Raw genomic sequence first — 24143 nt, 5'->3', positions numbered from 1 at the left:
GCCGTGAAGCCCCCCCGCACCGCGCCCTCCCCCCGTGACCGCGGGGGGCACCAGCAGCGCTGGGGGGGGGGGGCTCCCCCAAACCCCGTTTATTGAGGCAAAGCACAGCGGGGCCGGGGGGGGGAAGCGCCCCTGACGGCCCCGGGGGGGTCCCGGGGGCGGGGGGGGCTCAGCCCCGGCCCTTCCGGGCTTTGCCCTTGGCGGCGGGGGGCGCGGCGACCACCGCCAGCTTCTTGGGGAGCCCGGCGGCCGCCCGCTGCAGCGCCTCCCGCTCGATCTTCATCCGGATGCCGACCTCCAGCCGCTGCGGGCGGCGGGGGGGTCGGGGGGGCGGCGGGGGGGGCGGGGGGCCCGGCCGGGCACCCCCCCCATCCCCGGGACCCCCCAGATCCCCCCGGGACCCCCAGGATCCCTCCGGATCCCGCAGCCGGGCACCCCCATCCCCAGACCCCTCGGGATCCCCCCAGGACCCCCCCGCCCGGGCACCCCCCGTCCCCGGGACCCCCCAGATCCCCCCGGGACCCCCGCCCGGGCACCCCCCCCATCCCCGGGACCCCTCTGGATCCCCCGGCCGGGCACCCCCGTCCCCAGACCCCCCCGACCGGGCACCCCCCGTCCCCGGGACCCCCCCAGATCCCCCTGGGACCCCCACTCGGGCACCCCCCTCATCCCCGGGACCCCCCCCCCAGGATCCGCCGTGACCGGACCCCCCCGTCCCCGGGACCCCCCCCGTCCGGGCACCCCCCGTCCCCGGGACCCCCCCCCGCCCGGGCACCCCCCGTCCCCGGGGCACCCCCCGTCCCCGGGACCCCCCCGTCCGGGCACCCCCCGACCCCGGGACCCCCCGGGACCCCCGCCCCCCCCTCACCTTCTTCAGCTTCTGCTGCTGGATCACGCGGAGCTTCTTGGGAGCGATCGTGCGGCCTGGGGGGGGCAGCGGGTGGGCGGGGGGCACCGGCGGAGCCCCCCGCGTCCCCCGTCCCCCCCCGGTTCCCTCCCGGTCCCCGCCGCCCCTCACCTCCCTTCCGCGGTCCCCGCGCCCCCCGGGCCGGGGTCCCCCCCGCCGCCGCCGCCCGGCCGGGCCGCTTGGCCGCCGCCTTGGGCCTGCCCTGGGCCATCCCGCCGCCGCCGCGCTTCCGGGTTCCGGTGCACGCCGGGATACAGCGGGGCACGCCGCGGGGCACGCCGGGACTGAGGGAGGCGGCGCACGGCACGCAGCGCAAGGCACGCCGGGACGCACCGAGGCGGAAGCGCTGTCCCCGGCCGAGGCCTTTACTCGCCCCCCCGCTCCGCCAGCGCCCGGCGCAGCTCCCCGGGGGCGAAGACCCCCCACTCCGTGACGATGCCCCCCGTGATGAGGTCATGGGGGGTGACGTCGAAGGCCGGGTTCCACACGTCGATACCTGGCGATGGAGGAGGACAGGGTCAGACCAGCCCTTACGGACACCCCCCTGTCCTATGTGGGACCCCGTCCTATACGGGATCCCCCTGTCCTATGTGAACCCCCCTGACCTATACGGGACCCCCTGTCCTATACAGGACCCCCCTGTCCTATATGAACCCCCCTGACCTATACGGGACCCCCCTGACCTATACGGGACCCCCCTGTCCTATATGAACCCCCCTGACCTATACGGGACCCCCCTGTCCTATACGGGACCCCCCTGTCCTATGCGGGACCCCGTCCTATACGGGACCCCCCTGTCCTATGTGAACCCCCCTGACCTATACGGGACCCCCCTGTCCTATACGGGACCCCCTGTCCTATACAGGACCCCCCTGTCCTATATGAACCCCCCTGACCTATACGGGACCCCCTGTCCTATATGGGACCCTCCTGTCCTATACGGGACCTACCACCCTATATGTGACCCTCTGCCCTATATGTGACCTCCCCATCCCATATAGGACCCCCTGCTCCATACGGGACTCTCTGCCCTATATGGGACCCCCCATCCCATATGAGACCCCCTACCCCATATAGCACCCCCCTGACCTATATAGGACCTCCCCACCCCATATGGGACCTCCCCACCCCATATGGGACCCTTTGTCCTGTGCGAGACCCCCTACCCCCTATAGGACCCCCTGTCCCATATGGGAGCTCCCCACCCCATATGGGAGCTCCCCACCCCATATGGGAGCCCCCTGCCCTATACAGGACCACCCCACCCGGGACTCCGTGCCCTATATGGGACCCCCCGTCACACACAGGACGGCTCGGCCCCGTACGGAGCCCCCTGCCCGCCCGGCGCCGCGACACCCGCCCGGCGCCGCAACACCCGCCCGGGACCGCGACACCCACCCGGGGCTGCAACACCCACCCAGGACCGCGACACCCACCCGGGGCCGTGACACCCGCCCGGCGCCGCAACACCCGCCCGGGGCCGCAACACCCACCCAGGACCGCGACACCCACCCGGGGCCGCGACACCCGCCCGGCGCCGCGACACCCGCCCGGGACCGCGACACCCGCCCGGGGCCGCGACACCCGCCCGGGACCGCGACACCCGCCTGGGGCCGCGACACCCACCCAGGACCGCGACACCCGCCCGGGGCCGCGACACCCGGCCGGCGCTGCGACACCCGCCCGGGGCCGCGACACCCGGCCGGCGCCGCGACACCCGGCCGGGGCCGCGACACCCACCCAGGACCGCGACACCCGCCCGGGGCCGCGACACCCGCCCGGCGCCGCGACACCCGCCCGGGACCGCGACACCCGCCCGGGGCCGCGACACCCGCCCGGCGCCGCGACACCCGCCCGGGGCCGCGACACCCGCCCGGCGCCGCGACACCCGCCCGGCGCCGCGACACCCGCCCGGGGCCGCGACACCCGGCCGGCGCCGCGACACCCACCCGGGGCGGCCAGGCACTGGCCCTGGAGGTGGGTGAGCTCCCGGCCCGGCCGCTCCTCGATGGGGATGGCGGCGCCGTCGGGCAGGGCCGGGTCGCAGGAGGAGCTGGGGGCCGCCACGTAGAAGGGGATGCCGTGGTGCCGCGCCGCCACCGCCAGCTGGTAGGTGCCGATCTTGTTGGCCGTGTCCCCGTTGGCGGCCACCCGGTCGGCTCCCACCACCACGGCTGGGGACGGAGCGAGAGTCAGCGGGTCCCCGTCCCGTCCCACCCCGTCCTGTCCCCATCCTTATCCCATCCCGTCCCGTCCCTGTCCCCGTCCCGTCCCTATCCCATCCCATCCCATCCCATCTCATCCCATCCCCATCCCACCCCTCCCTCTCCTGCCCCACCCCGTCCCATCTCATCCCAATCCCATCTCATCCCATCCCCATTCCATCTCATCCCGTCCCATCCCACCCCTCTCCTGCCCCATCCTGTCCCCATCCCATCCCCACCCCACCCCTCTCCTGCCCCACCCTGTCCCATCTCATCCCAATCCCATCCCATCTCATCCCAATCCCATTCCAATCCCATCCCATCTCATCCCACCCGCATTCCATCCCATCGCCATCCCACCCCTCTCCTGCCCCATCCCGTCCCCATCCCATCCCCACCCCACCCCTCTCCTGCCCCATCCTGTCCCATCTCATCCCAATCCCATCCCATCTCATCCCAATCCCATTCCAATCCCATCCCATCTCATCCCATCCGCATTCCATCCCATCCGCATTCCATCCCATCCCATCCCCACCCCACCCCTCTCCTGCCCCATCCCGTCCCCATCCCATCCCCACCCCACCCCTCTCCTGCCCCATCCCATCCCATCTCATCCCAATCCCATCCCATCTCATCCCAATCCCATTCCATCCCATCCCATCCACACCCCACCCCGCTCCTGCCCCATCCTGTCCCATCTCATCCCAATCCCATCCCATCTCATCCCAATCCCATCCCATCTCATCCCAATCCCATTCCATCCCATCCCATCCCCACCCCGCCCCTCTCCTGCCCCATCCCGTCCCCATCCCATCCCGTCCCGCCCCTCTCCCCCCGCGTCCCCTCCGCGCTGACCCTGGACGCCGCGGTCCCGCATGGCGGCGGCGGCGGCGCTGTCGGCGATGAGGGTGGCGGGGACGCGCTCGTGCAGCAGCTCGAAGGCCGTCAGCCGCCCGCCCTGGTTGTAGGGCCGCGTCTCGGTGCAGAACACCCGCGCCAGCCGGCCCCGCTCCTGCAGCGCCCGCACGACGCCTGGGGGCGGCGGGGGGACGTCAGGGCCGGCGCCGGGGCCGCCCGGCCGCCCCCCGGCCCCGCCGCCTACCCAGGGCGGTGCCGTAGCCGGCGGTGGCGAGGGTGCCGGTGTTGCAGTGGGTGAGGAGGGTGACGCCGCCCTCGGGGACGCGCTGGAGGATGTGCCGCGCCCCGTGCGCCCCGATGCTCCGGTTGTCCTCCCGGTCCTTCTGCAGCAGCCCCTCGATGTGCTCGATGATGCTGCGGGCAGAAACGGGGCGCTCGGCCTCCCCCGGGGCCCCCCAGCGCCCCCCACCTCTCCCTGGCCCCCCAAATCCCCCCTAGGGGACCCCGGCATCTCCCTGGCCCCCCAAATCCCTCCTCGGCACCCCGGCATCTCCCTGGCCCCCCAAATCCCTCCTCGGCACCCCGGCATCTCCCTGGCCCCCCAAATCCCTCCTTGGCACCCCAGCACCTCCCTGACACCCCAAATCCCTCCTCGGCACCCCGGCATCTCCCTCGCACCCCAAATCCCCCCCGAGGGACCCCCACACCCCAAATCCCCCCCGAGGGACCCCAGCATCTCCCTGACACCCCAAATCCCCCCCGAGGGACCCCCACAACCCAAATCCCCCTCTGGGGGCACCCCGGCATCTCCCTGACACCCCAAATCCCTCCTCGGCACCCCGGCATCTCCCTGGCACCCCAAATCCCCCTAGGGGACCCCGGCATCTCCCTGACACCCCAAATCTCCCTCTGGGGGGACCCCAGCATCTCCCCGACACCCCAAATCCATCCTTGGCACCCCGGCATCTCCCCCACACCCCAAATCCCCCCAGGGGACCCCAGCATCTCCCTGACACCCCAAATCCCCCCTGAGGGACCCCCACAACCCAAATCCTCCTCTGGGGGAACCCCAGCATCTCCCCAACACCCCAAATCCCCCCTGGGGATCCCAGCACCTCCCTGACACCCCAAATCCATCCTCGGCACCCCGGCATCTCCCTCACACCCCAAATCCCCCCCAGGGGACCCCCACACCCCAAATCCCCTCCGGGACCCCAGCATCCCCCTGACACCCCAAATCCCCCCTGGGGATCCCAGCACCTCCCTGACACCCCAAATCCCCCCTAGAGGACCCTGGCATCTCCCCAACACCCCAAATCCATCCTCGGCACCCCGGCATCTCCCTTGCACCCCAAATCCCCCCCGGGGGACCCCCACACCCCAAATCCCCCCGGGGACCCCAGCATCCCCCCTGGGACCTCTCCCAGCGCCCCCGCCCCCCGTGCCCCCCGTACCTCTCCCGCAGGCCCTGCGCGGTGACGCCGGGGCTCTGGGTGCTGCGGCGCGCGAAGGCGAGCAGCCGCTGGGCCTCGCGGCACAGGTTGACGGCGGTGGGCCGCGCCGTCAGCAGGAACCGCAGCCGCTCGCCCACGAAGGCCTCCAGCGCCGCCGCGTCCTCCGCCGGCCCCGCGCCCGCCTCCAGCTCCAGCGCCAGGCTCAGGCACCCCACCAGGGCGATGGCCGGGGCCCCCCGCACCTGCGGGCGCGGCCGCCGGTTACCGTCCCCGTCCCGGGGGGGCCCTGCGGGGCTGGGGGGGCCCCCGAGCCCCCCGCTCACCTCCATGGCCCGGATGGCCTCCCAGGCGCGCTCCACGCCGTCCACGGGCTCATAGCGGAGCTGCTCCGGCAGCAGGAGCTGGTTGAGGATGGAGAGGGAGCCGCGGCGGTACCGGATGGCTTCCAGGCTCATGGCTGCGCCGGAAGCCGTGCCGGTGCTTCCTGCCCCCCCCAGAGCCTGGCTGGGGAGAGCCAGGAGCGATCGGGGGCCTGGGGGCAGGAGAGGGGGTCCCCCCCCGCGTCCCAGCTCGGGGGCCGGAGCGGGGACCCCCCCCCGGTGTCACCGCCCGCAGCCCCGTCCCCGCGGGGGTCCCGTGCGGGGCGGGGGGTCACGCACGCTGCGGCCGCGCAAAAGAGCGGAGGGAGGCGACGGCGGCGGGGCTGCCGACGGCTTTTAATGTTGGGGCGAGGGGGGGCGTATAAATTACGGGGGGGGGAGCGCGGCGGTGGGGAGGGGGCGCGGGTGCCCCCCGGGACCAGCCGGGAGGGGGGGTCCGGCCCCGAAACGCCGCTCAGGCGCTCTCGGCCTCGGAGCTGGAGTCCGAATAGTCGGCGACGAGGGAGGCGGTGGCGGGGGCCGGAGGGGCGGCGGCAGCGGGGGGGACGCGGGGAGCCCCCCCGGCGCCGCCCCCCCCCCTGCGGCTCGCCGGGGGGCGCGGGGGGGCCGCGGGGGGTCACCTCGCCCTGCTCCGGCCCCCCGGGCTCCGCCGGCCCCTCGGGCCCCTCTCCGGAGCGGCGCCGGACGATGCCCAGGCCGGCGGGGGTGGCGGGGGGGCCCCCCCGGCCCCGCGGCGCTCGCCCCCCCAGGCCCAGCTTCCGCAGCGCCTCGCCGGCTCTGCCGCCGGCGGCCGGGGGGAACCAGGAGCGGCTGGAGATCTCCGTCCGCTTCATCCGCTGCTTCTCCTCGTAGGCTGGGGGGGGACGGGGACAGGGCGGGGGTCACCGCGGGGGGCAGAGACCCCCGCCGCCCCGGCCGCCCCCGGCCCCCCACGCACAGTCGGGGCTGTGGTACTTGAGCAGCGCGGCCAGGCGCCGGTCCTCCTCCGCCTCCCGCACCAGAGGGATGCTCAGCCCGGCCTTCGCCTGCAGCGCCGCCGCCTCCTCCTCCTCGTCCCGCAGCGTCTTCTTCTCCTCCTTGGCGGGGAGGGGACGGGGGGTCCGTCAGCCCCCCGCCGCGCCGGGGAGGGGCTGCGGCCCCCCCGAGCCCGGGCTCACCCTGAAGCGCCTGCGGAGCCGGCTGTTGAGGGCGAAGTCGTCCTTCCAGGCGCTCTGGGCCTCCTGCAGACTGGCCAGCGTGGGGACGGCTCTCTGCAGCACCGCCCGGTCGGCCACGCCGTGCTCCAGCCGGAACATGGCGTCCGTCTCCAGCTTCTCCTTCTCCTCCCGCTCTGGGACAGGGGACAAGGAGGGGGCTCGGCGGACGCCCCTCTCGGAGCCGGGACCCGCCGGCGGGACCGGGACTCACCAGTGGGCAGGACCTGCTCGTTATCCCGCATGTCCCAGCGCTCCTCCTTGCGCCGGGCCCCGCTGACGATGACGTAGTCGCAGCCCGCCGGGTCCGTCTGCATCTCGATGTAGTTGACGCAGAGGTGACACTTCATCCGAAACCTGGGGAGGGGGACGGGGTCGGGGCCGGGGTCCCCGCGCCCCGCGGCTGCCCGCCGGCGGGGGGACGCGGCCGCCGCACCCACCTGTAGATGGGCGTCGTGTAGTAGGTGCCGACCTTCTTCTTCTCCGCGTTGTAGCGGACGCCTGCGAGGGGGAACGGGCGGATCGGGCCCTCCCGCCGCGCCCGGGAGGCGCGGGTTTGGGGACGGCGCAGCCCCGGGAACGCCGGAGCCGGGGGGGGAAGGGGGCCGGGGCGGCTCGGGGGCGGCGGGACTCACCCATCCCGATGTGGTTCTTGCAGCCGTCGCACCAGATGTTGTAGGGCATCTCGAACCTGGGAGGGGGGACACGGCGCGGGGCCGTCACCGCGGGGGCCGGGGCCGTCGCCGCGGCCCGGGGGGACCCCGGCCCCCGCCTCCCCTCACCTGATGACGAGGATGCCCTGGGACAGCTTGCGGGCCCTCTCCCGCAGCGGGTGGCTGTGGTGGTACTTGTTGAGGGAGCCATGCTGCCGGCAGGGAAGCGGGGGGGTCAGCCGGCCCTGCGCGGCCCCCAGGCCCCCCCCCGAGTCCCCCAGGCCCCCCAGCGTTCCCAGCCCCAGCCCCATGTGGCCCCCAGCCCCCCCAGCGGTCCCGGCCCCAGCCCTGTGTGGCCCCCAGCCCCCCCAGGCCCCCCAGCATTCCCGGCCCCAGCCCTGTGTGGCCCCCAGCCCCCCCAGAGCCTCCCCGAGTCCCCCAGCCCCCCCAGAGCCCCCCAGTGGCCCTCAGCCCCCCCAGAGCCCCCCAGACCCTCCCCAAGTCCCCCAGAGCCCCCCAGTGGCCCCCAGACCCCCCAGAGCCCCCCAGGCCCCCCAGCATTCCCGGCTCCAGCCCTGTGCGGCCCCCAGAGACCCCCAGGCCCCCCGGCATTCCCGGCCCCAGCCCCATATGGCCCCCAGCCCCCCCCCTGAGCCCCCCAGCGGTCCCGGCCCCAGCCCTGTGCAGCCCCCAGCCCCCCCAGAGCCCCCCAGACCCTCCCCAAGTCCCCCAGAGCCCCCCAGACCCCCCAGAGCCCCCCAGGCCCCCCAGCATTCCCGGCCCCAGCCCTGTGCGGCCCCCAGCCCCCTCAGAGCCCCCCAGACCCTCCCCAAGTCCCCCAGAGCCCCCCAGTGGCCCCCAGCCCCCCCAGCCCCAGCCCTGTGCGGCCCCCGGCCCCCCCAGACCCTCCCCAAGTCCCCCAGAGCCCCCCAGTGGCCCCCAGCCCCCCCAGCCCTGTGCCGCCCCCGGCCCCCCAGAGCCCCCCAGACCCTCCCCAAGTCCCCCAGCCCCCCAGCATTCCCGGCCCCAGCCCTGTGTGGCCCCCGGCCCCCCCAGACCCTCCCCAAGTCCCCCAGAGCCCCCCAGTGGCCCCAGCCCCCCCAGCCCCAGCCCTGTGCGGCCCCCGGCCCCCCCAGAGCCCCCCAGACCCTCCCCAAGTCCCCCAGAGCCCCCCAGTGGCCCCAGCCCCCCCAGCCCCAGCCCTGTGCGGCCCCCGGCCCCCCCCGAGCCCCCCCGCTGCACCCCTCACCTTGGCCGGGTCGAAGTCGGGGGGGTAGTACTTGTTCGTGCCTTTGCGCTCGCCCTGCGGGGGAAGGGGCTGTCAGAGCCGGACCCACGGTGGCCCCGGCGCAGCCGTGGTGGCCCCAGCGCGGCCGCGGTGGCCCCGGCGCGGCTGCGGTGGCCCCAGTGCGGCCGCGGTGGCCCCGGCGCGGCCGCGGTGGCCCCGGCCGCCTCCGGCCCCACTCACCATGGCGGAGGGTCTCCGGGTGCCGTGGGACCTGGGGGGAGGAGGAGCTGCCGTCACGGGGGGTGGCCGGGAGGCTCCCAGTCCGTACTGGGACGGGGGTACCCTCCCAGTATGGGGATAATGGCCACCAGTCTGTACTGGGACACCCTCCCAGTACAGGGCTAATGGTCACCAGTCTGTACTGGGACAACGATACCCCCCCCCAGTACAGGGTTAATGGCCACCAGTCTATACTGGGACGAGGATACCCCCCCAGTACAGGGTTAATGGTCACTGGTCTGTACTGGGACGAGGATACCCCCCCAGTACAGGGTTAATGCTCACCGGTCTGTACTGGGATGAGGATACCCTCCCAGTACAGAGATAATGGTCACCAGTACACACTGGGACAGGGACACCCATCCCAGTATGGGGTTAATGGTCACCAGTATGTACTGGGAAAGGGACAACCCTCCCAGTACGGGGGTAGTGGTCACTGGTTTGTACTGGGACAGGGACAACCCTCCCAGTACGGGGTTAAGGGCCACCAGTACACACTGGGACGGGGCCGGCCCTCCCAGTACGGGGTTAAGAGCCACCAGTACACACTGGGAGGGGGCCGGCCCTCCCAGTACGGGGTTAAGAGCCACCAGTACACACTGGGACGGGGCCGGCCCTCCCAGTACGGGGTTAAGAGCCACCAGTACACACTGGGACGGGGCCGGCCCTCCCAGTAGGGGGTCACCGGTCCGTACTGGGACGGGGCCACCCCTCCCAGTCCCTCCCAGTGCGGGGCGCCGGACCCGACCCCCCCATCCCCACCGACCTCTTCCTGCTCCGCTCCTCGGGCCCCGCCTCTTCCTCTGCGTCACCGGGCGGCGATTGACGTCACTGCCGCCGGGCGGCCCCGCCCCGCCCCTCCCGCAGCCCCGCGCCTGCGCACTGCGCGCCACGTGCGCTCCCGCCCGCTTCCGGCGCCGCAGCGCCGTCACCTGCGGCTGCCCGTGGCAACGGGGCCCATGGCAACGGGGCCCTTGGCAACGGGGACCCACGGCCGCCCATGGCAACGGGGCCCTTGGCAACGGGGACCCGCGGCCGCCCATGGCAACCGGGACCGCCGACCGCCCCTGGCAACGGGGCCCATGGCAACCGGGACCCACGGATGCCCGTGGCAACGGGGCTCCATAGCAACTAAGACCCATGGCTGCCATGGCAACGGGGCCCATGGCAACCAGCCCCACGGATGCCCGTGGCAACCGGCGCTCCCCGCCGCCCCCCCCCCCCATGGCCGGGGTCCCGTCACCGTCCCCCCCCGGCGGCTGTTGCCCCCCCCGCTGTCCTCGGGCGAACCCGCAGCCGCGCACACGCGTGTGCGACCCCCGTCCCACGCGCGTGCGGCACCGCGGGGGTCACCCACGGCAGCGCCGGGCCCACGCGGGGGGGGGACGCAGGGACGGGGGGAGGAGGGCGGCGCGGGACCCCCCGACGGCACCGCGGCGGCTCGCGGCGTCGGGCCCCGCACCGCGGCGACGCGCTGGGCGCCGGGCGGGGAGGAAAGCGCCAAACCCCCCCAAAACGGGGTCAAACGGGAGCGGGGCGGGAGCCGAGCCCCCGGCGTCACCGCGCGAACGGGGACGCGGGCCTGCTGACGAGGCCGTGCCTGTCCCCGACGGCGGCAGCCGGAGCCCGTCCCGGTGACGCCGCGTCCCGCTGACACCGCGTCCCGCGGGCATTGCCGGTGCCTCGCACCAGGGACCGGTGAGGTCCCCCCGTGTCCCCCCGTCCCGGGGGGCTCAGGCCGCGGCACCCCCAGCCGCCCCCATGGGGGTGTGGGGTCCCGGCCCCTCGCTCCCACGCCCCCGGTGCCACCCGCTTTAATGAAAGCCGTTCATTCCCTTCACCGATGCCCCCGCGCCGGCAGCGAGCGCGGTGGCTCTCGGGGACGTCAGGAAGGGGACACGGGGACCCCCGAGCCCCCCTGGCCTTTGGGCAGGAGGAGGCCGGGACGGAGCCGTCCCCACGCCGTGGGTCCCCGTGTCCCTGGGGGGACAGAGGTGTCACCGTCCCCGCCGCCAGCCCGGCCGCACGCCCGCCTCCACCGTCACCGCGTCCCAGCGGGCGCCGGCGCGGCCCCGGTGGCCTCTGATCACGGCGGCGCTGAGCTCCCGGCCGCAGCGGGCGGCAGCTGCCTCATCACAGGGAAACGCTAACGAGCACCGGGAGCCGCTGCGCCCGCCGTGCCCCCGCGCCCGGGGCGGACGGACGGACGGACGGAGCTGGGGGCTCCCGCACCGTGCCCCGGCCCCGGCGGGACCTCACCGCGTCCCCGTCCCGTCCCGGCGAGGCCCCTCGTGGCCCAGAAATTAATTTTGTTGCCGTGTTGGCTCCTGGCCCCGGGGCCGGGACGGCGGGCGCCTGCCCTGAGCTTGGCCCCGGGGCCGGATCCTGACGCCGGGGTTGGCCCAGGACCCGCCGCCGCCGCCCCCGAAAGCGCCAGGAACGCGCCGAGCTTCGCGAATCGCCGGGGGAGCAGGATGCGTCCCTGCTGCGCCCCTGGGCTCGCCGCGGCGATGGGGGCGAGAGCGGTGGCAGCCCCAGCCCCGGCTTCCCCAGCCCCGGGGGGGACACAGGTGGCCGCCGGATCCAGCCGCCGAGGCCAAAGCGCTGGCGCTGGGTTTCTACTGGGGGGAAATGAGCCAGGGCTGCGGAGCTGGAGGTGCCGGACTCGGAGGCGGTGCAGGATGCGGCCGCAGCGGGGTGACCGGGCTGGCACGGCCAGGGCATCCCGGCTCCACCGCTCTGGGGCCGGATCCGTCCTCCTGCGTGCCCCCGGTGCCGGCCGTTCCCTCCCCAGCTCCCTCCATCCCCCCGGCCTTGGAGAAACCCCCTCCGGCCGCCCTGGCAGCGGGGCCGGATCCAGCGCGGGGCCAAGGGGCCGCGGTGCCCGGCAGTGCCCGCACCGGCTGCCAGCACCGCGGGACGCCCATCTGCACCGGGCGCGCGGGGGCACGCGGCCAGGGCCTGCGGCCGCATCCCGCCCCATGGAGCCGGGGCTGGCCACGGGGGTCCGGGACCCACCGGGGCGGCGGGAGCCCGGCCGGGGTCCCCGTGGCCAGGCAGGCGGGTGGCGTTGGCACCCGCTCCGGCGCTGGCCCCCGGCTCCGGCGTCCAGCCAGGGAAAGCGGGAAAGTGCTGAGCCCGGATTCTGGCAGCGCTGCCGGCGTTAACCCACCGCGCTCCGCCCTGCCGGCACGCGCCTGCCCGCGGTGCGCACACGTGCCGGGCCGGTGCGGGCGTCAGGCCTCGCACGCGCAGCCTGGGGCGTGCACAGGCGTGCGGGGCCGCGCACGCGCGCGTGAAGCCCATCGCACGCGTGCTGGGCGATGCTGGAAGCCGCGCGGACGGCAGAGGGTCCCCCCAGCCCCCCCTCGCCGGGCGTTTTGGGGTCCCCGTCGCTCGGAGGTGACGCGCAGGGTCACCCCCGGTGGGGACGGTCCCCGCGGTGCCGCATCCCGGCCGTGGGGCTGGGGAAGGGCCGTGGCGGCGGGGCCGTGGCCGTGGGGCCGGCAGCGCTCCTGGCCCAACGCCAGCCGCGGGGGCTGAGACCGGTCACGCTCGGTGCATCCTCCGGTGCCGACTCGGTGCCTGGGGTGATGTCCCCACGGCCGGGGACAGCGGGGACCACCGCCGGGGAGCAGGACGGAGCCGCGGGCCCCCCATCCTGGCTCCGGCTCCTCGCTGCATCTGCGGCTCGGCCGGAGCCAGCGCTGCCGCCAAGGGCTGCTGCAGCCCAGCACCGCCGGCACAGCCCGGCCCGCGGCACCGCCGGGGCCGTGGGGGGCTGCGGGGGGTCCTGGGGGTGCCCCCGCGTCGCCGGCGGCGGGGGGCACGGGTGGGCATGGGGACGGTGTCCCCGTCCCAGCCTGGCCCCGGCCCCGTGCCGGAGGCGACAGAGGCGCGACCCTGAGCCTCCCCCGGCCCGGGGGTGCGGGAGGGCGGGAGGGTGGGGGGCCGCGGCCCCGCTCCCCCCGCCGCCGCCCCCGCGCCCCTCGCCGGCGGCGCTGAGCCGGGCGCGTGGCAGGGCCGCGGTGCCGGGACAAAAGCGGCGCCCGGACAAAGGGCCCTGACGTCAAGCGCGGGGCTGGGGGCACCGGGCGACCTACTTCCCGCCGCGCCGGGGCGGCGGCTGCGGCTCAGGGCGAGCGGGGGCACCCCGGGGACAGGACCCCGGCCCCGGCAGCGTCCGGCCGCGCCGTGCCCCCGTGTGCCCCGGGACGGGCTCGGGGTGGCCCTGGGTGGCCCTGCGGGGAAACTGAGGCAGGGTCCGGCGGCCTCAACCGGCGCGGCCGCGCGGCCTCGCCCGCGGTCGGGCACGTTGGCACCGTTGGGCACGGGGTCTCGCACGCGATGGCGCGCGTGCTCACGCGGGTTGGCCCCGTGGTCGTGCACAGCCTTGCACACCGTCCCGCCCGCGGCTGCGTGCGCTGGTCCCGGGGCCGCGCGCGCCCGTGCACGCCGCCGTGCCCATGGTTGTGCACACCCTCGCCCGTGGCCGCGCACCCCCATGCAGCCCCTGGCCCGTGATCCTGCAGACCCTTGCCCAGGGCTTTGCACACCCGTGCACCGTGCACCAATGTGCACCGTCCTGCCTGTGCCTTTGCACGCCCATGTGCACCGTCCTGCCCGTGCCTTTGCACGCCCGTGCCTTTGCACGCCCATGTGCACCGTCCTGCCCGTGCCTTTGCACGCCCATGCCTTTGCACGCCCATGTGCACCGTCCTGCCCGTGCCTTTGCACGCCCGTGCCTTTGCACACCCGTGCCTTTGCACGCCCATGTGCACCGTCCTGCCCGTGCCTTTGCACGCCCGTGCCTTTGCACGCCCATGTGCACCGTCCTGCCCGTGCCTTTGCACGCCCGTGCCCGTGCCCGTCCGCGCTGTCCTGCCGGTACCGGCTGCCCGGCGGGGTTCACCCCCGGTGCTGCCCCCCCCGCCGAACCCCCTGTCCCCCCCCGCCCCCCCCGGTGCTTCCCCCCCCCCCCCCCGCATCCCCCGCTCCCCCTCCAGCACCGCGCTCGTTTTAGCCCGAACCCGGGCGGCGGCGGCGGCGGCGGCGGCGGAGGAGGAGGAGGAGGCGGGGGGAGGAAGAGCCCCGCGGGCAGGGGGAGGAGGAGGAGGAGGAGGAGGAGGAGGAGGAGGAGCAGCGCGGAGGCTCTGCCGCAGCCCGGGCCGATGGGCCCCGCCGCCCCGCTGCTGCCGGGGGGCTGACGGCGACCCCCGCCGCCCCCGCCGCGATTTTCCTCCTCTCCTTCTCCACCGCTTCGGGCCACCGGGGATTTTTCTTCTTCTCTTTTTTTTTTTTTTTTTTTTCTTTTTTTTCCCTTGGGGGGGGCGGATTTTTTCTCTCTCCTCCCGCCCCCCCGCCGATGCTCGGCGCTGCCCCGCGGCGCTGCCCGGCGCCGCTCCCCGGGACGCGCTGACCGGGCGCGGTTCCGCCCCCCCCCCCCGCCCGGGGCCGCCGCGCTGGGGGAGCAGCCGCCGCCCCCCCCCCCGCTGCTGCATCGGGGCCCCTCGGGGCCCCCGCCCCGGGCACCGGCAGCCGCAGCGGCGGGACCCCCGCCCCCCCGGATCGCGGCGCAGAGGGAGGATGCCCGGGCCGGTCCCCGCGCCCCCCGGCCCCGCCGCCGCCTGAGCGCCCCCCGGCCCGGCCGCGCCGGCCCCCGGCCCGCTGCCCCCCCCCGCCCCGCCGCCGCGGCGGCGGCCCATGGGATGTGATGAGCTCCTCGCCGGCGCCGGCCTCAGCAGCGTAAGCCGCGGCTCTCGGCAGGATGGCTCGCTTCGGAGACGAGGTGCCGGCCCGCTACGGGGCAGGAGGCGGCGGGAGCGGCGGCCCCGGGGCCGCGGCGGGGGGCCGGGGCGCGGGGGGCCCGCGGCAGGGCGGCCCCCCCGGGGCGCAGAGGATGTACAAGCAGTCGATGGCCCAGCGAGCCCGCACCATGGCTCTCTACAACCCCATCCCCGTCCGGCAGAACTGCCTGACGGTCAACCGCTCCCTCTTCCTCTTCAGCGAGGACAACGTGGTGAGGAAATACGCCAAAAAGATCACCGAATGGCCATATCCTTTGGGGGGCCGCTCCCGCGCCCCGGCCCCCGGCCCTGCGCCCGCTCCCCGGCCCCGTGCCGGGGTCCCCGGCCCCGTGCCCTGCGCCCGCTCCCCATCCCCGTGCCGGGGTCCCCATCCCCGTGCCCTGCGCCCGCTCCCCATCCCAGTGCCGGGGTCCCCATCCCCATGCCCTGCGCCCGCTCCCCATCCCCGTGCCGGGGTCCCCATCCCCATGCCCTGCGCCCGCTCCCCATCCCCGTGCCGGGGTCCCCATCCCCATGTCCTGCACCCGCTCCCCATCCCCGTGCCGGGGTCCCCATCCCCATGCCCTGCGCCCGCTCCCCATCCCCGTGCCGGCGTCCCCATCCCCATGCCCTGCGCCCGCTCCCCATCCCAGTGCCGGGGTCCCCATCCCCATGCCCTGCGCCCGCTCCCCATCCCCGTGCCGGGGTCCCCATCCCCGTGCCCTGCGCCCGCTCCCCATCCCCGTGCCGGGGTCCCCATCCCCATGTCCTGCGCCCGCTCCCCATCCCCGTGCCGGGGTCCCCATCCCCATGTCCTGCGCCCGCTCCCCATCCCCGTGCCGGGGTCCCCATCCCCATGCCCTGTGCCCGCTCCCCATCCCAGTGCCGGGGTCCCCATCCCCGTGCCCTGTGCCCGCTCCCCATCCCAGTGCCGGGGTCCCCATCCCCGTGCCCTGCGCCCGCTCCCCATCCCAGTGCCGGGGTCCCCATCCCCGTGCCCTGTGCCCGCTCCCCATCCCAGTGCCGGGGTCCCCATCCCCATGCCCTGCGCCCACTCCTCATCCCCGTGCCGGGGTCCCCATCCCCATGTCCTGCACCCGCTCCCCATCCCAGTGCCGGGGTCCCCATCCCCATGCCCTGCACCCGCTCCCCATCCCAGTGCCGGGGTCCCCATCCCCGTGCCCTGCACCTGCTCCCCGTCCCCCTACTGGGGTCCCCCTCTCCCTGCCTTGCATGAGGTCCCCATCCCCATGCTGGGGACCCCGTCCCCCTGCCCTGCATTGGGGTCCCCGTCCCATGTCCCCGTCCCCCTGCCCTGCATTGGGGTCCCTGTCCCCGTGCCGCATCCCTGTCCCCAGCCCCCTGCCCTGGGTCCCCATCCCTGTGCTGGGGTCCCCGTCCCCCCTGCCCTGCACCCACCCCTCTCCATCGCCCCCGTGGCCCCATCCCAGTCCCTGGGCTTTGGGGGGTCCAGCTCATCCTGGGGGGCTGGGGGTAGGGGGACCCCACTGCACCAGCACCTCCCGGTGCCCTACTTGGGGGGGGGGGGGGCCGACCTGGCACCCCCGTGTCCCTGCAGCCCTCGGTGCTGGGCTCAGCCCCACCGCCCCCGGGTGCCAGTCTCCCTCACCCCAGGGCTCCCCCAGAGTCGGGGTGTCCCCAGGCCCCCCCCCGGACCCACCCCCTGGCGTGGTTGGGGGTGTGGGGCCCTTTTGGGGCATTGCTGGGGGGCTGCAGCTTCGGCCCCGCTGCCCTCGGGTGCCTCCCGTCCCCCCCCGTGCCCCAAAACCCTCGGCGGGCAGCAGCGCCCCAAAAGGGCCACTGTCACCCCAAAAGGGCCGCTGTCACTGCTCCTCGTGGCCGTGAGGGCCCTGCCGCGGGCTGGGGGGCACCGCGCGGTTTTGGGGTGCTGCTGAGGGAGCCACGGGCTCGCCACCAGGTCCGGCCCTGCCACGCGGCTCCCCCGAGCCTTTCGGGGACCCCCCTGACAGCGGGGAGGCTTTGGGCAGCCGGTGCCGCCGGTGCCCCACTGGGCATGTGCGCCGCAGCCGCGGTGCTGAGGCGATGGGCGGCGGGGGGATGCGTCCGGCGCAGAACCGAAATGTCGGCCCCGGTGCGGGGACGGTGCTGCCGGCGCGGGGAGCAAATCCCGGGGGGGGGGGAGGTTTGCCGCGTGGAGGCAAATCTGCCAGTGCGTGGCTGTGCTGTGCCGTGCCGTGCCGCAGCAGGACGAGCATCACCGGCAGCACCGTCCTGGCTGTAGCATCCCAGGGGCAGGATCCGGTGCCCGGCACACCGAGACCCGCCATGCCGGGCCCTGCCGTTGGCACCGAGCGGGTGTCCCCACTGCTGCGCGCGAACCGGGGTCGCCGTGCCGCGGGGAAGGGGCTTCGTGGCGGCGGGGAGAGGAGAGCGCGGAGGAGCCGCGGGCGAGGGCTGCTGCTGTCGCAGCGGGTCGGCGGCCGGCACTGACGTCCTGCCGGGCGGCCGGAGCTGCCGGCAAGGCGGGAGCGGGGCCGGGGCTGCTGTGCCGGGGTGCCGGGGGCGAGGGCAGCCCCGCCGGCAAGCGTGGAGGGGGCCGAGCAGGGTGATGCATCGCGCCGCCCACCCCGAGCCCCTGTGGGCCCCATCCTGCGGGCGCGCGGAGCCTCCCCCGCCGTCACGACAGCCCGGGCGCGAGGAGGCGGCGGGCTCCGTTTGGCCGGGGGGGATGCTCCCACGGCGCCCCAAAGCCCGTCCCGCCGGGCGCCCGCGCTCCGGCTCCCCGCAGCGGGCGGTGGCGCGGCCCTGCTCACGGCCGGCACGGCACGGGGGGCCAGCAGGCGCTGCCGGACCCCCGCGGGGCTGCCCCGGGGAGGCCGTGCCCTGGCTCGGGGGGCAGAGCCAGCCCTGGGCGCGGGTCCCCATGGCCGGAGAGCTGTGCCGTGCCGGAGAGCTGTGCCGTGCCAGATAGCTGTGCCGGATAGCCGCGCTGTGCCAGATAGCTGTGCTGCATCGCTGTACTGTGCTGGATGGCCGTGCCAGAGAGCTGTGCTGCCCCGGATAACTGTGCCGTGCCAGATAGCTGTGCCGGATAGCTGTGCCATGCCGGATAGCTGTACCGGATAGCCGTGCTGTGCTGGACAGCCATGCCGTGCCAGATAGCTGTGCTGTGTCCGATAGCTGTGCCGTGTCCGATAGCTGTGCCAGATAACCGTACTGTGCTGGATAGCCGTGCCGGATAGCCGTGCCACGCTTGATGGCTGAGCGAAATAGCCATGCCAGGCAGCTGAACTGTGCCGGGTAGCCCTGCCATGCCAGATAGCCGCGCCAGGCCGCATAGCCATGCCAAATGTCTGTGCCACATACCAGGCCAGGCCAGAGAGCTGTGCCGAATAGCTGTGCCCGATAACCACGCCAGACCAGAGAGCCGGGCCGTGACAGATAGCCGTGACGGATGGTTGTGCCAGGCCAAATCGCCAAGCTAGATAGCCATGCCATGCCAGATAACCGTGCCATGCCAAATAGCCGTGCCATACAGCTGTGCTGTGCCGGATAGCTGTGCCATGCCAGATAGCTGTGCTGGATAGCCGTGCCATGCTGGATAGCCTAGCCGGAGAGCTGCGCCGTGCCGGATAGCCGTGCCGGATAGCCGGACTTGCCCTGGGGCTGCAGGACGGGGGGTCTCGCACCCCTCCAGCCTGCCCCAGCCCCTGCGCGGCCGTCACCGCCGCCGCCGCCACCCGCTTGTGCCTGCCACCCGCACCCGCAGTGCCGGGGCCATGGGGCAGGGTACGGGCACGCTGCTGCCACCGCACCCCGGCACCGTGGGCCGGGATGGGGCTGCGCTCACCGAACGCAGACCCCAAAGCGCGCACGGGTCCCGGCAGCAGCACCGCACGAGGACGGCATCCTCGCTTGGAGCCGGCGGGGCCGGGCGGGTGCCGTGTAGGTCTCCCCGGGTCCCGCTGTTGCCGAGGCGCTTTGATCGCCGCCAGCGCCCGCCAGGCGAGAGGCTTCGTGCCGAGGAGCCGGGGCCGCCGGGTCGCGCCTTTGATGGGGAAATTAATGAGCCGCGGAGCACGTGGGAACTGGTGGCAGCCAGGCCCCGCGTCCCTGCCGCCAACCGCCACCGACGCGGGGGGGTCCTGAACCCCCCTTCCTTTGGGCACCCCACCGGCCTCTCTCCTGCCTCGGTTTCCCCAACCGGGGGACCCCAGGCCCCTGCGGGCTCGGCCCAGCCGGGTTTTCCTTGACTCGGCCGCACTCCTTTTGAATACATGATTTTAGCCACCATCATCGCGAACTGCATCGTCCTGGCGCTGGAGCAGCACCTGCCCGACGAGGACAAGACCCCCATGTCGGAGCGGCTGGTGAGCGCAGGGCTGGCGGGGGGCTCCGGCGGGGGGCTCCGGCGAGGGTCCCCGGCCACCCCGGGGGCTCCGGCGAGGGTCCCTGGCCACCCCGAGGGCTCCAGCGAGGGTCCCTGGCCACCCCAGGGGCTCGGGCGCAGGTCCCCAGCCATCCCGGGGCCTCCAGTGAGGGTCCCCGACTGCCCTGGCGTGGGCGGCAGGACCGGGGCTGGCTGCCAGCCTGCGCCGCGCACAGCTGGCACCCGGCACACGGTGGCCGCGGTTCCTGGTCCCCCCGGACCCGCCAGCGTCCCAGTTTCCTCCTTGCTGGGAATCTGGGCCACGCTGGGAGCGGCGGCCGCCTCCGCCCCGCGGCACCTGGGGAGGGGGCGGGGGACGGGGCCAGCGGCTGCCCCAGATGCCCCCTCGCCCCGCGGGCTGGGGGCGTGCGGGGGGTGTCCCCGTGTCCCCCGTCCGGCGGCCTCACGCCTGTCCCCGTCCCCAGGACGACACGGAGCCGTACTTCATCGGCATCTTCTGCTTCGAGGCGGGGATCAAGATCATCGCGCTGGGCTTCGCCTTCCACAAAGGCTCCTACCTGCGCAACGGCTGGAACGTGATGGACTTCGTGGTCGTCCTCACCGGGTGAGGTCCCCGTGCCGCCCGCCCGGGGCCGCGCCGGCCCCCTCGGCGGCGGGGCTGCGTGTGCGTGCGCACACGCGTGTCGGCCCCGCGCCCTTCCCCGCGTGCAGCAGGCCCACGCATGCAGAGGGTGCGTGTGCACACGCGTGTGCGTGTACACGTGTGCAGGGAGGGCCCCTGTGCGCAGGGCTGCACCCGCCGGCGGTCCCGGGCGTCACCAGCGCCTGCTGGGCCGGGGCCGGGCAAGACGTTAATTATGGCCCGCGGCGCTCGTCCCGCTTCCCCGGCGGCAGCAACTGCCTCTTAGCGCTGTCACAATATTTCCCCGCGCCGCCACTCACCGGCCCGGCACCCGCACCCGCCGCCGGCGCTTCGGTGGCAGCCCTGACTCCCCGGCCATGGCACCCCGGCCCCAGCCCCTCCGACGGCCGCCACGCGTCCTGCGTTCGCCCTCCTGCCGGGAGAGCCGGTGGGGAAACTGAGGCAGGGAGCAGCGGGGCTGTCAGAGGCCGGAGACCGGGCCGTCCCCTCCGTGCCCTGTGTCCCCTCCAGCACTCGGCCACGTCGGGGGCTGCGCTGGCTGCTCCCTCCTGCTCCGCGCCCCTTGCACCCCTCCTGCACCCCTTGCTCCCTGCCGGCTCCCCCCTGCACCCTGCTCCCCCCTTGCTCCCTCCATGCTCCTCCCCTGCACCCACCTTTGGTCCCCCTGCACCCCCTGCACCCCCTTTGCACCCTACACCCCCCCCGTACCCCTCGCCCCAGCCCTGCCCCTGTGAATGAGCTGCAGCGGCGCCGGGGCAACGGGGATGAAAGAACTGGGAGGGGGGACCTGTGGCGGGGTGACTGGGGGTGAATGGGGCTGATGGGGGTGACTGGGGGTGAATGGGGCTGATGGGGATGAATGGGGCTGATGGAGGTGACTGGGGGTGAATGGGGCTGATGGGGGTGAATGGGGCTGATGGGGGTGACTGGGGGTGATGGGGATGAATGGAGCTGATGGGGATGAATGGGGATGAATGGGGCTGATGGGGGTGCCTGGGGGTGAATGGGGATGAATGGGGCTGATGGGGATGAATGGGGATGAATGGGGGTGATGGGGCTGAATGGGGCTGATGGGGGTGACTGGGGGTGACTGGGGGTGAATGGGGATGAATGGGGCTGATGGGGATGAATGGGGATGAATGGGGGTGATGGGGATGAATGGGGGTGACTGGGGGTGAATGGGGATGAATGGGGCTGATGGGGATGAATGGGGATGAATGGGGGTGACGGGGCTGAATGGGGCCGGCCAGTTGCCATGGTGACAGGCGGCAGGAGGGGACCCTCCAGGGGGGCGGGGGGGCGGGGGGGCCAGCAATGGGCCCCTGGGGTGCGTCCGGGCACCTGGGTCCCTCCGCTGCCACCCGGGTCCTTGGGGACCCCGCGGGCTGGCGCTGGCCGGGGGCTGCGACCCCCCGGGCTGGGCCTGGCTCCGGCATCAGCATCGGCAGCGCCACCGCGCTCGGCCCGGAAAGGCTAAATATAGCCCAGCGCTGCCGCCCGCGCTGCCAGCACCGGCTCCCGGCCCTGACGGCACGGCCGTGGGCACGTGGCCATGCGGCGGGGATGTGGGGGCTCGCTGTGGCCCTGACGGCATGGCCGTGGGCACGTGGCCATGCGGCGGGGATGTGGGGGCTGACGGTGGCCGTGATGGCACGGCCGTGGTCTCGTGGCTGTGCGGTGGGGACGTGGGTCTCACTGTGGCCGTGATGGCACAGCCGTGGGGCACGTGGTGGCCCGCGGATGATGGGTGGCTCTGCTGGGACGTGGGGGCTCTTGGTGGCCGTGACGGCACAGCCCACGGGGGCACGCGGCCGGGCTGGGACGCGGTGGCCCGCGGGGAATGTGTCCGTGGTGGGACCCCGTGGCCCATGGGGATGTATGGCCATGCTGGGACGTTGTGGCTCTTGGTGGCCGCGGTGGCACGGCCGGTGGGGGTCCCCGGCTGGGCCGGGGTGCCGGCTGTGGGGGGGCCCTGCCCGCTGACCCCCCCCTCGCCCGCAGCATCCTGGCCACGGTGGGCTCCCAGTTCGACCTGCGGACGCTGCGGGCCGTGCGAGTGCTCCGGCCCCTCAAGCTGGTCTCGGGGATCCCAAGTGAGTGGCGCGGGGATGGCGGGGGCCGGGGGCCGGGGGGGCCGCGGCCGCTCAGCCCCGTCTGCCGCAGGTTTACAAGTCGTCCTGAAGTCCATCATGAAGGCGATGATCCCGCTGCTGCAGATCGGCCTCCTCCTGTTTTTCGCGATCCTCATTTTTGCAATCATAGGATTAGAGTTTTATATGGGCAAATTTCACACCACCTGCTTCGACCTGGTGACGGGTAGGTCTGGCCCCCCCGAGCCCCCCGAGCCCCCCCAAACCCTCCCTGCCCCCTCGCCACCCGCCCGGCCGCAGCCTCCCCAGCCGGGCGCTCGGGGGCCGCCGCGGGGCTGGGACCGGGGCCGGGGGCTGCCTCCTTCCCCCCCGCCCCAGCTCCCTGGGCCCGTGGCCCGCGCCCGATATGGAACGGCCTAATTACTTCTCTCCCCTGATGAAGCTGCCGTTAATTGGCGGGAGCTATTTCTGCACGGCGGCCGCGTCAGCACCGGGGCGGGGGGGCCGAGGCGGCTGCGGGAGGGGCGGGGGGTCCGGCAGCCCCGCGGGGCGTCACCCCCAGACCCCGGACTCTCCCTGGGGGGGGACGGGGGGTCCGGCCTGGGGGTGGGGCAGGAGCCATCCCCGGATCTGTGCCCCCCGCAGACGAGATCAAGGTGGAAGTCCCCTGCGGGACGGACGAGCCGGCCCGGATCTGCCCCAACGGCACCAAGTGCAAGAAGTACTGGGAGGGGCCCAACTACGGCATCACCCAGTTCGACAACATCCTCTTCGCCGTCCTGACCGTCTTCCAGTGCATCACCATGGAAGGGTGGACAGACCTCCTCTACTATGTGAGCCCTGGCGCCGCGGGGATGGGCGCCGCCGCGGGGCTCCCCCCGGTCCCCGCTCTTCCCTCTTTCTGTCCCTCGAGGGCTCACTGCTCCCCGAGGGGTCCCCGAGGGGGTCCCCCCTCGCCGTTCCCATGCTCCGACCCCACCAGCTGCGCAGGGACGAAGAGGAACGGGGCGCAGCCCCCCCTCCCCAAAAGCAGGAGGCAGCTTGCAGAGGGAGGGGTCGCTGCGGAGCAGGAGGGTACCCCAAAAAAAGGATGCTGGGGTCCCCCCTCTGCCGGCAGCCCCGAGTCCTGCAGGGACGCTCTGCATCCCCCCGTGGCCCCCCTGGCCCCCCGTGTCCTCCCGCGGCCCCCCGCGGCCCCCGTGTCCCAGCGTGGGGTGGGGAGCACGGCCGGGGGATTTGGGGTGCCACCAGCCCCGGGGGGGGATGCCGGAGCCGCCCCCCGTCCCAGGGCCTATATCCAGCTGCAGAAACGGGGCCGTGCCCCCCCCCCCCGGCTTGTGGGACCCCCCGGCTCATGGGACCCCCCCACCCCTGACCCCTCCTTCGCCCCCCCAGAGCAACGATGCCTCAGGGAACACTTGGAACTGGCTGTACTTCATCCCCCTCATCATCATCGGCTCCTTTTTTATGCTGAACCTAGTGCTGGGGGTGCTGTCCGGGTAAGCGGCGGCGGGGGGCTCGGCGGGGGGCTCGGCGGGAGGGGGGTGCCCACCCCAGCCCCCCCTGACGCCGGCCCCGCAGGGAGTTTGCCAAAGAGCGGGAGCGGGTGGAGAACCGCCGGGCGTTCCTGAAGCTGCGGCGGCAGCAGCAGATCGAGCGGGAGCTGAACGGCTACATGGAGTGGATCTCCAAGGCGGGTGAGGGTCGCGTCCCCCCCCCGGGACCCCCGCGCACCCCCCCGCCCCACTGAGCCCCCCGCTTTTCTCTCAGAAGAAGTGATCCTGGCGGAGGACGAGACCGAGGGAGAGCCCCGGCACCCCTTCGATGGTAAGTGCCCTGCCCCGGCGCGCGGCCCGGCGGGGGGGCGCGGGGGTCCCGGCGGGGACCCCCGGGTGACGCCCGCCTCCCTCTGCCCCTCGCCCCTGCGGGAGCTCTCCGGAGGGCCACCATCAAGAAGAGCAAGACGGACCTGCTGAGCCCTGAGGATGCCGAGGAGCAGCTGGCCGACATCTCCTCCGTGGGTGCGTGGGTGCCCCCGGCCGGGGGCGGCGGGTGGGGGTGAGGGGCTGATGGGCGGCGGGGTGAGGGGTGGGAGG

The 24143-nt window shown here is 74.5% G+C and overlaps 3 protein-coding genes across 3 annotated transcripts in view; 1 reads left to right on the top strand and 2 right to left on the bottom strand.

The window, feature by feature from the left end:
* Positions 1-236: 236 nt before the first annotated feature.
* MRI1 (methylthioribose-1-phosphate isomerase 1) lies at positions 237-6016 on the bottom strand. The gene is made up of 8 exons (XM_082334055.1): positions 5747-6016; positions 5424-5665; positions 4214-4383; positions 3967-4143; positions 2857-3081; positions 1241-1403; positions 869-924; positions 237-304 (listed from the first exon to the last, which is right to left on the bottom strand). The coding sequence occupies exons 1-6, from the start codon at positions 5876-5878 to the stop codon at positions 1273-1275; spliced, it is 1077 nt and encodes a 358-aa protein (XP_082190181.1). The 5' UTR covers positions 5879-6016; the 3' UTR covers positions 237-304; positions 869-924; positions 1241-1272.
* A 109-nt stretch (positions 6017-6125) lies between these two features.
* YJU2B (YJU2 splicing factor homolog B) lies at positions 6126-9968 on the bottom strand. Its single transcript, XM_082334054.1, is given in 11 exon segments — positions 6126-6380; positions 6382-6656; positions 6741-6879; positions 6961-7133; positions 7211-7353; positions 7437-7497; positions 7632-7687; positions 7779-7861; positions 8899-8952; positions 9118-9148; positions 9923-9968. Coding segments are annotated over 10 exon segments (1110 nt in total). The 5' UTR covers positions 9121-9148; positions 9923-9968; the 3' UTR covers positions 6126-6257.
* A 4955-nt stretch (positions 9969-14923) lies between these two features.
* Positions 14924-24143, top strand: part of CACNA1A (calcium voltage-gated channel subunit alpha1 A) — a gene marked incomplete at both ends in the record, with an annotated part of 35459 nt that continues 26239 nt past the window's right edge. Inside the window, 10 exons of the mRNA XM_082334216.1 lie at positions 14924-15210; positions 19189-19294; positions 19779-19918; positions 21959-22050; positions 22121-22273; positions 22693-22880; positions 23443-23546; positions 23629-23744; positions 23818-23874; positions 23979-24068. Coding sequence (XP_082190342.1) covers positions 14924-15210; positions 19189-19294; positions 19779-19918; positions 21959-22050; positions 22121-22273; positions 22693-22880; positions 23443-23546; positions 23629-23744; positions 23818-23874; positions 23979-24068 — 1333 coding nt within the window. The remainder of the gene's footprint in view (positions 15211-19188; positions 19295-19778; positions 19919-21958; positions 22051-22120; positions 22274-22692; positions 22881-23442; positions 23547-23628; positions 23745-23817; positions 23875-23978; positions 24069-24143) is intronic.

Source organism: Platalea leucorodia, assembly GCF_965183815.1.
Source record: "Platalea leucorodia genome assembly, chromosome: 29".
Classification (NCBI taxonomy): domain Eukaryota; kingdom Metazoa; phylum Chordata; class Aves; order Pelecaniformes; family Threskiornithidae; genus Platalea; species Platalea leucorodia.
This window is presented reverse-complemented; position numbering and strand designations above follow the sequence as displayed.

Bases quoted from the DNA above. Each gene is read 5' to 3' on its own strand.
- MRI1 (XM_082334055.1), bottom strand. From the start codon at position 5,878: ATGAGCCTGGAAGCCATCCGGTACCGCCGCGGCTCCCTCTCCATCCTC. The intron at 4,144-4,213 runs GTAGGCGGCGGG...CGCCGCCCCCAG, and splicing joins CGGCTACGGCACCGCCCTGG to GCGTCGTGCGGGCGCTGCAG. The intron at 1,404-2,856 runs GTGGGTGTCGCG...CTCCATCGCCAG, and splicing joins CCAGTGCCTGGCCGCCCCGG to GTATCGACGTGTGGAACCCG.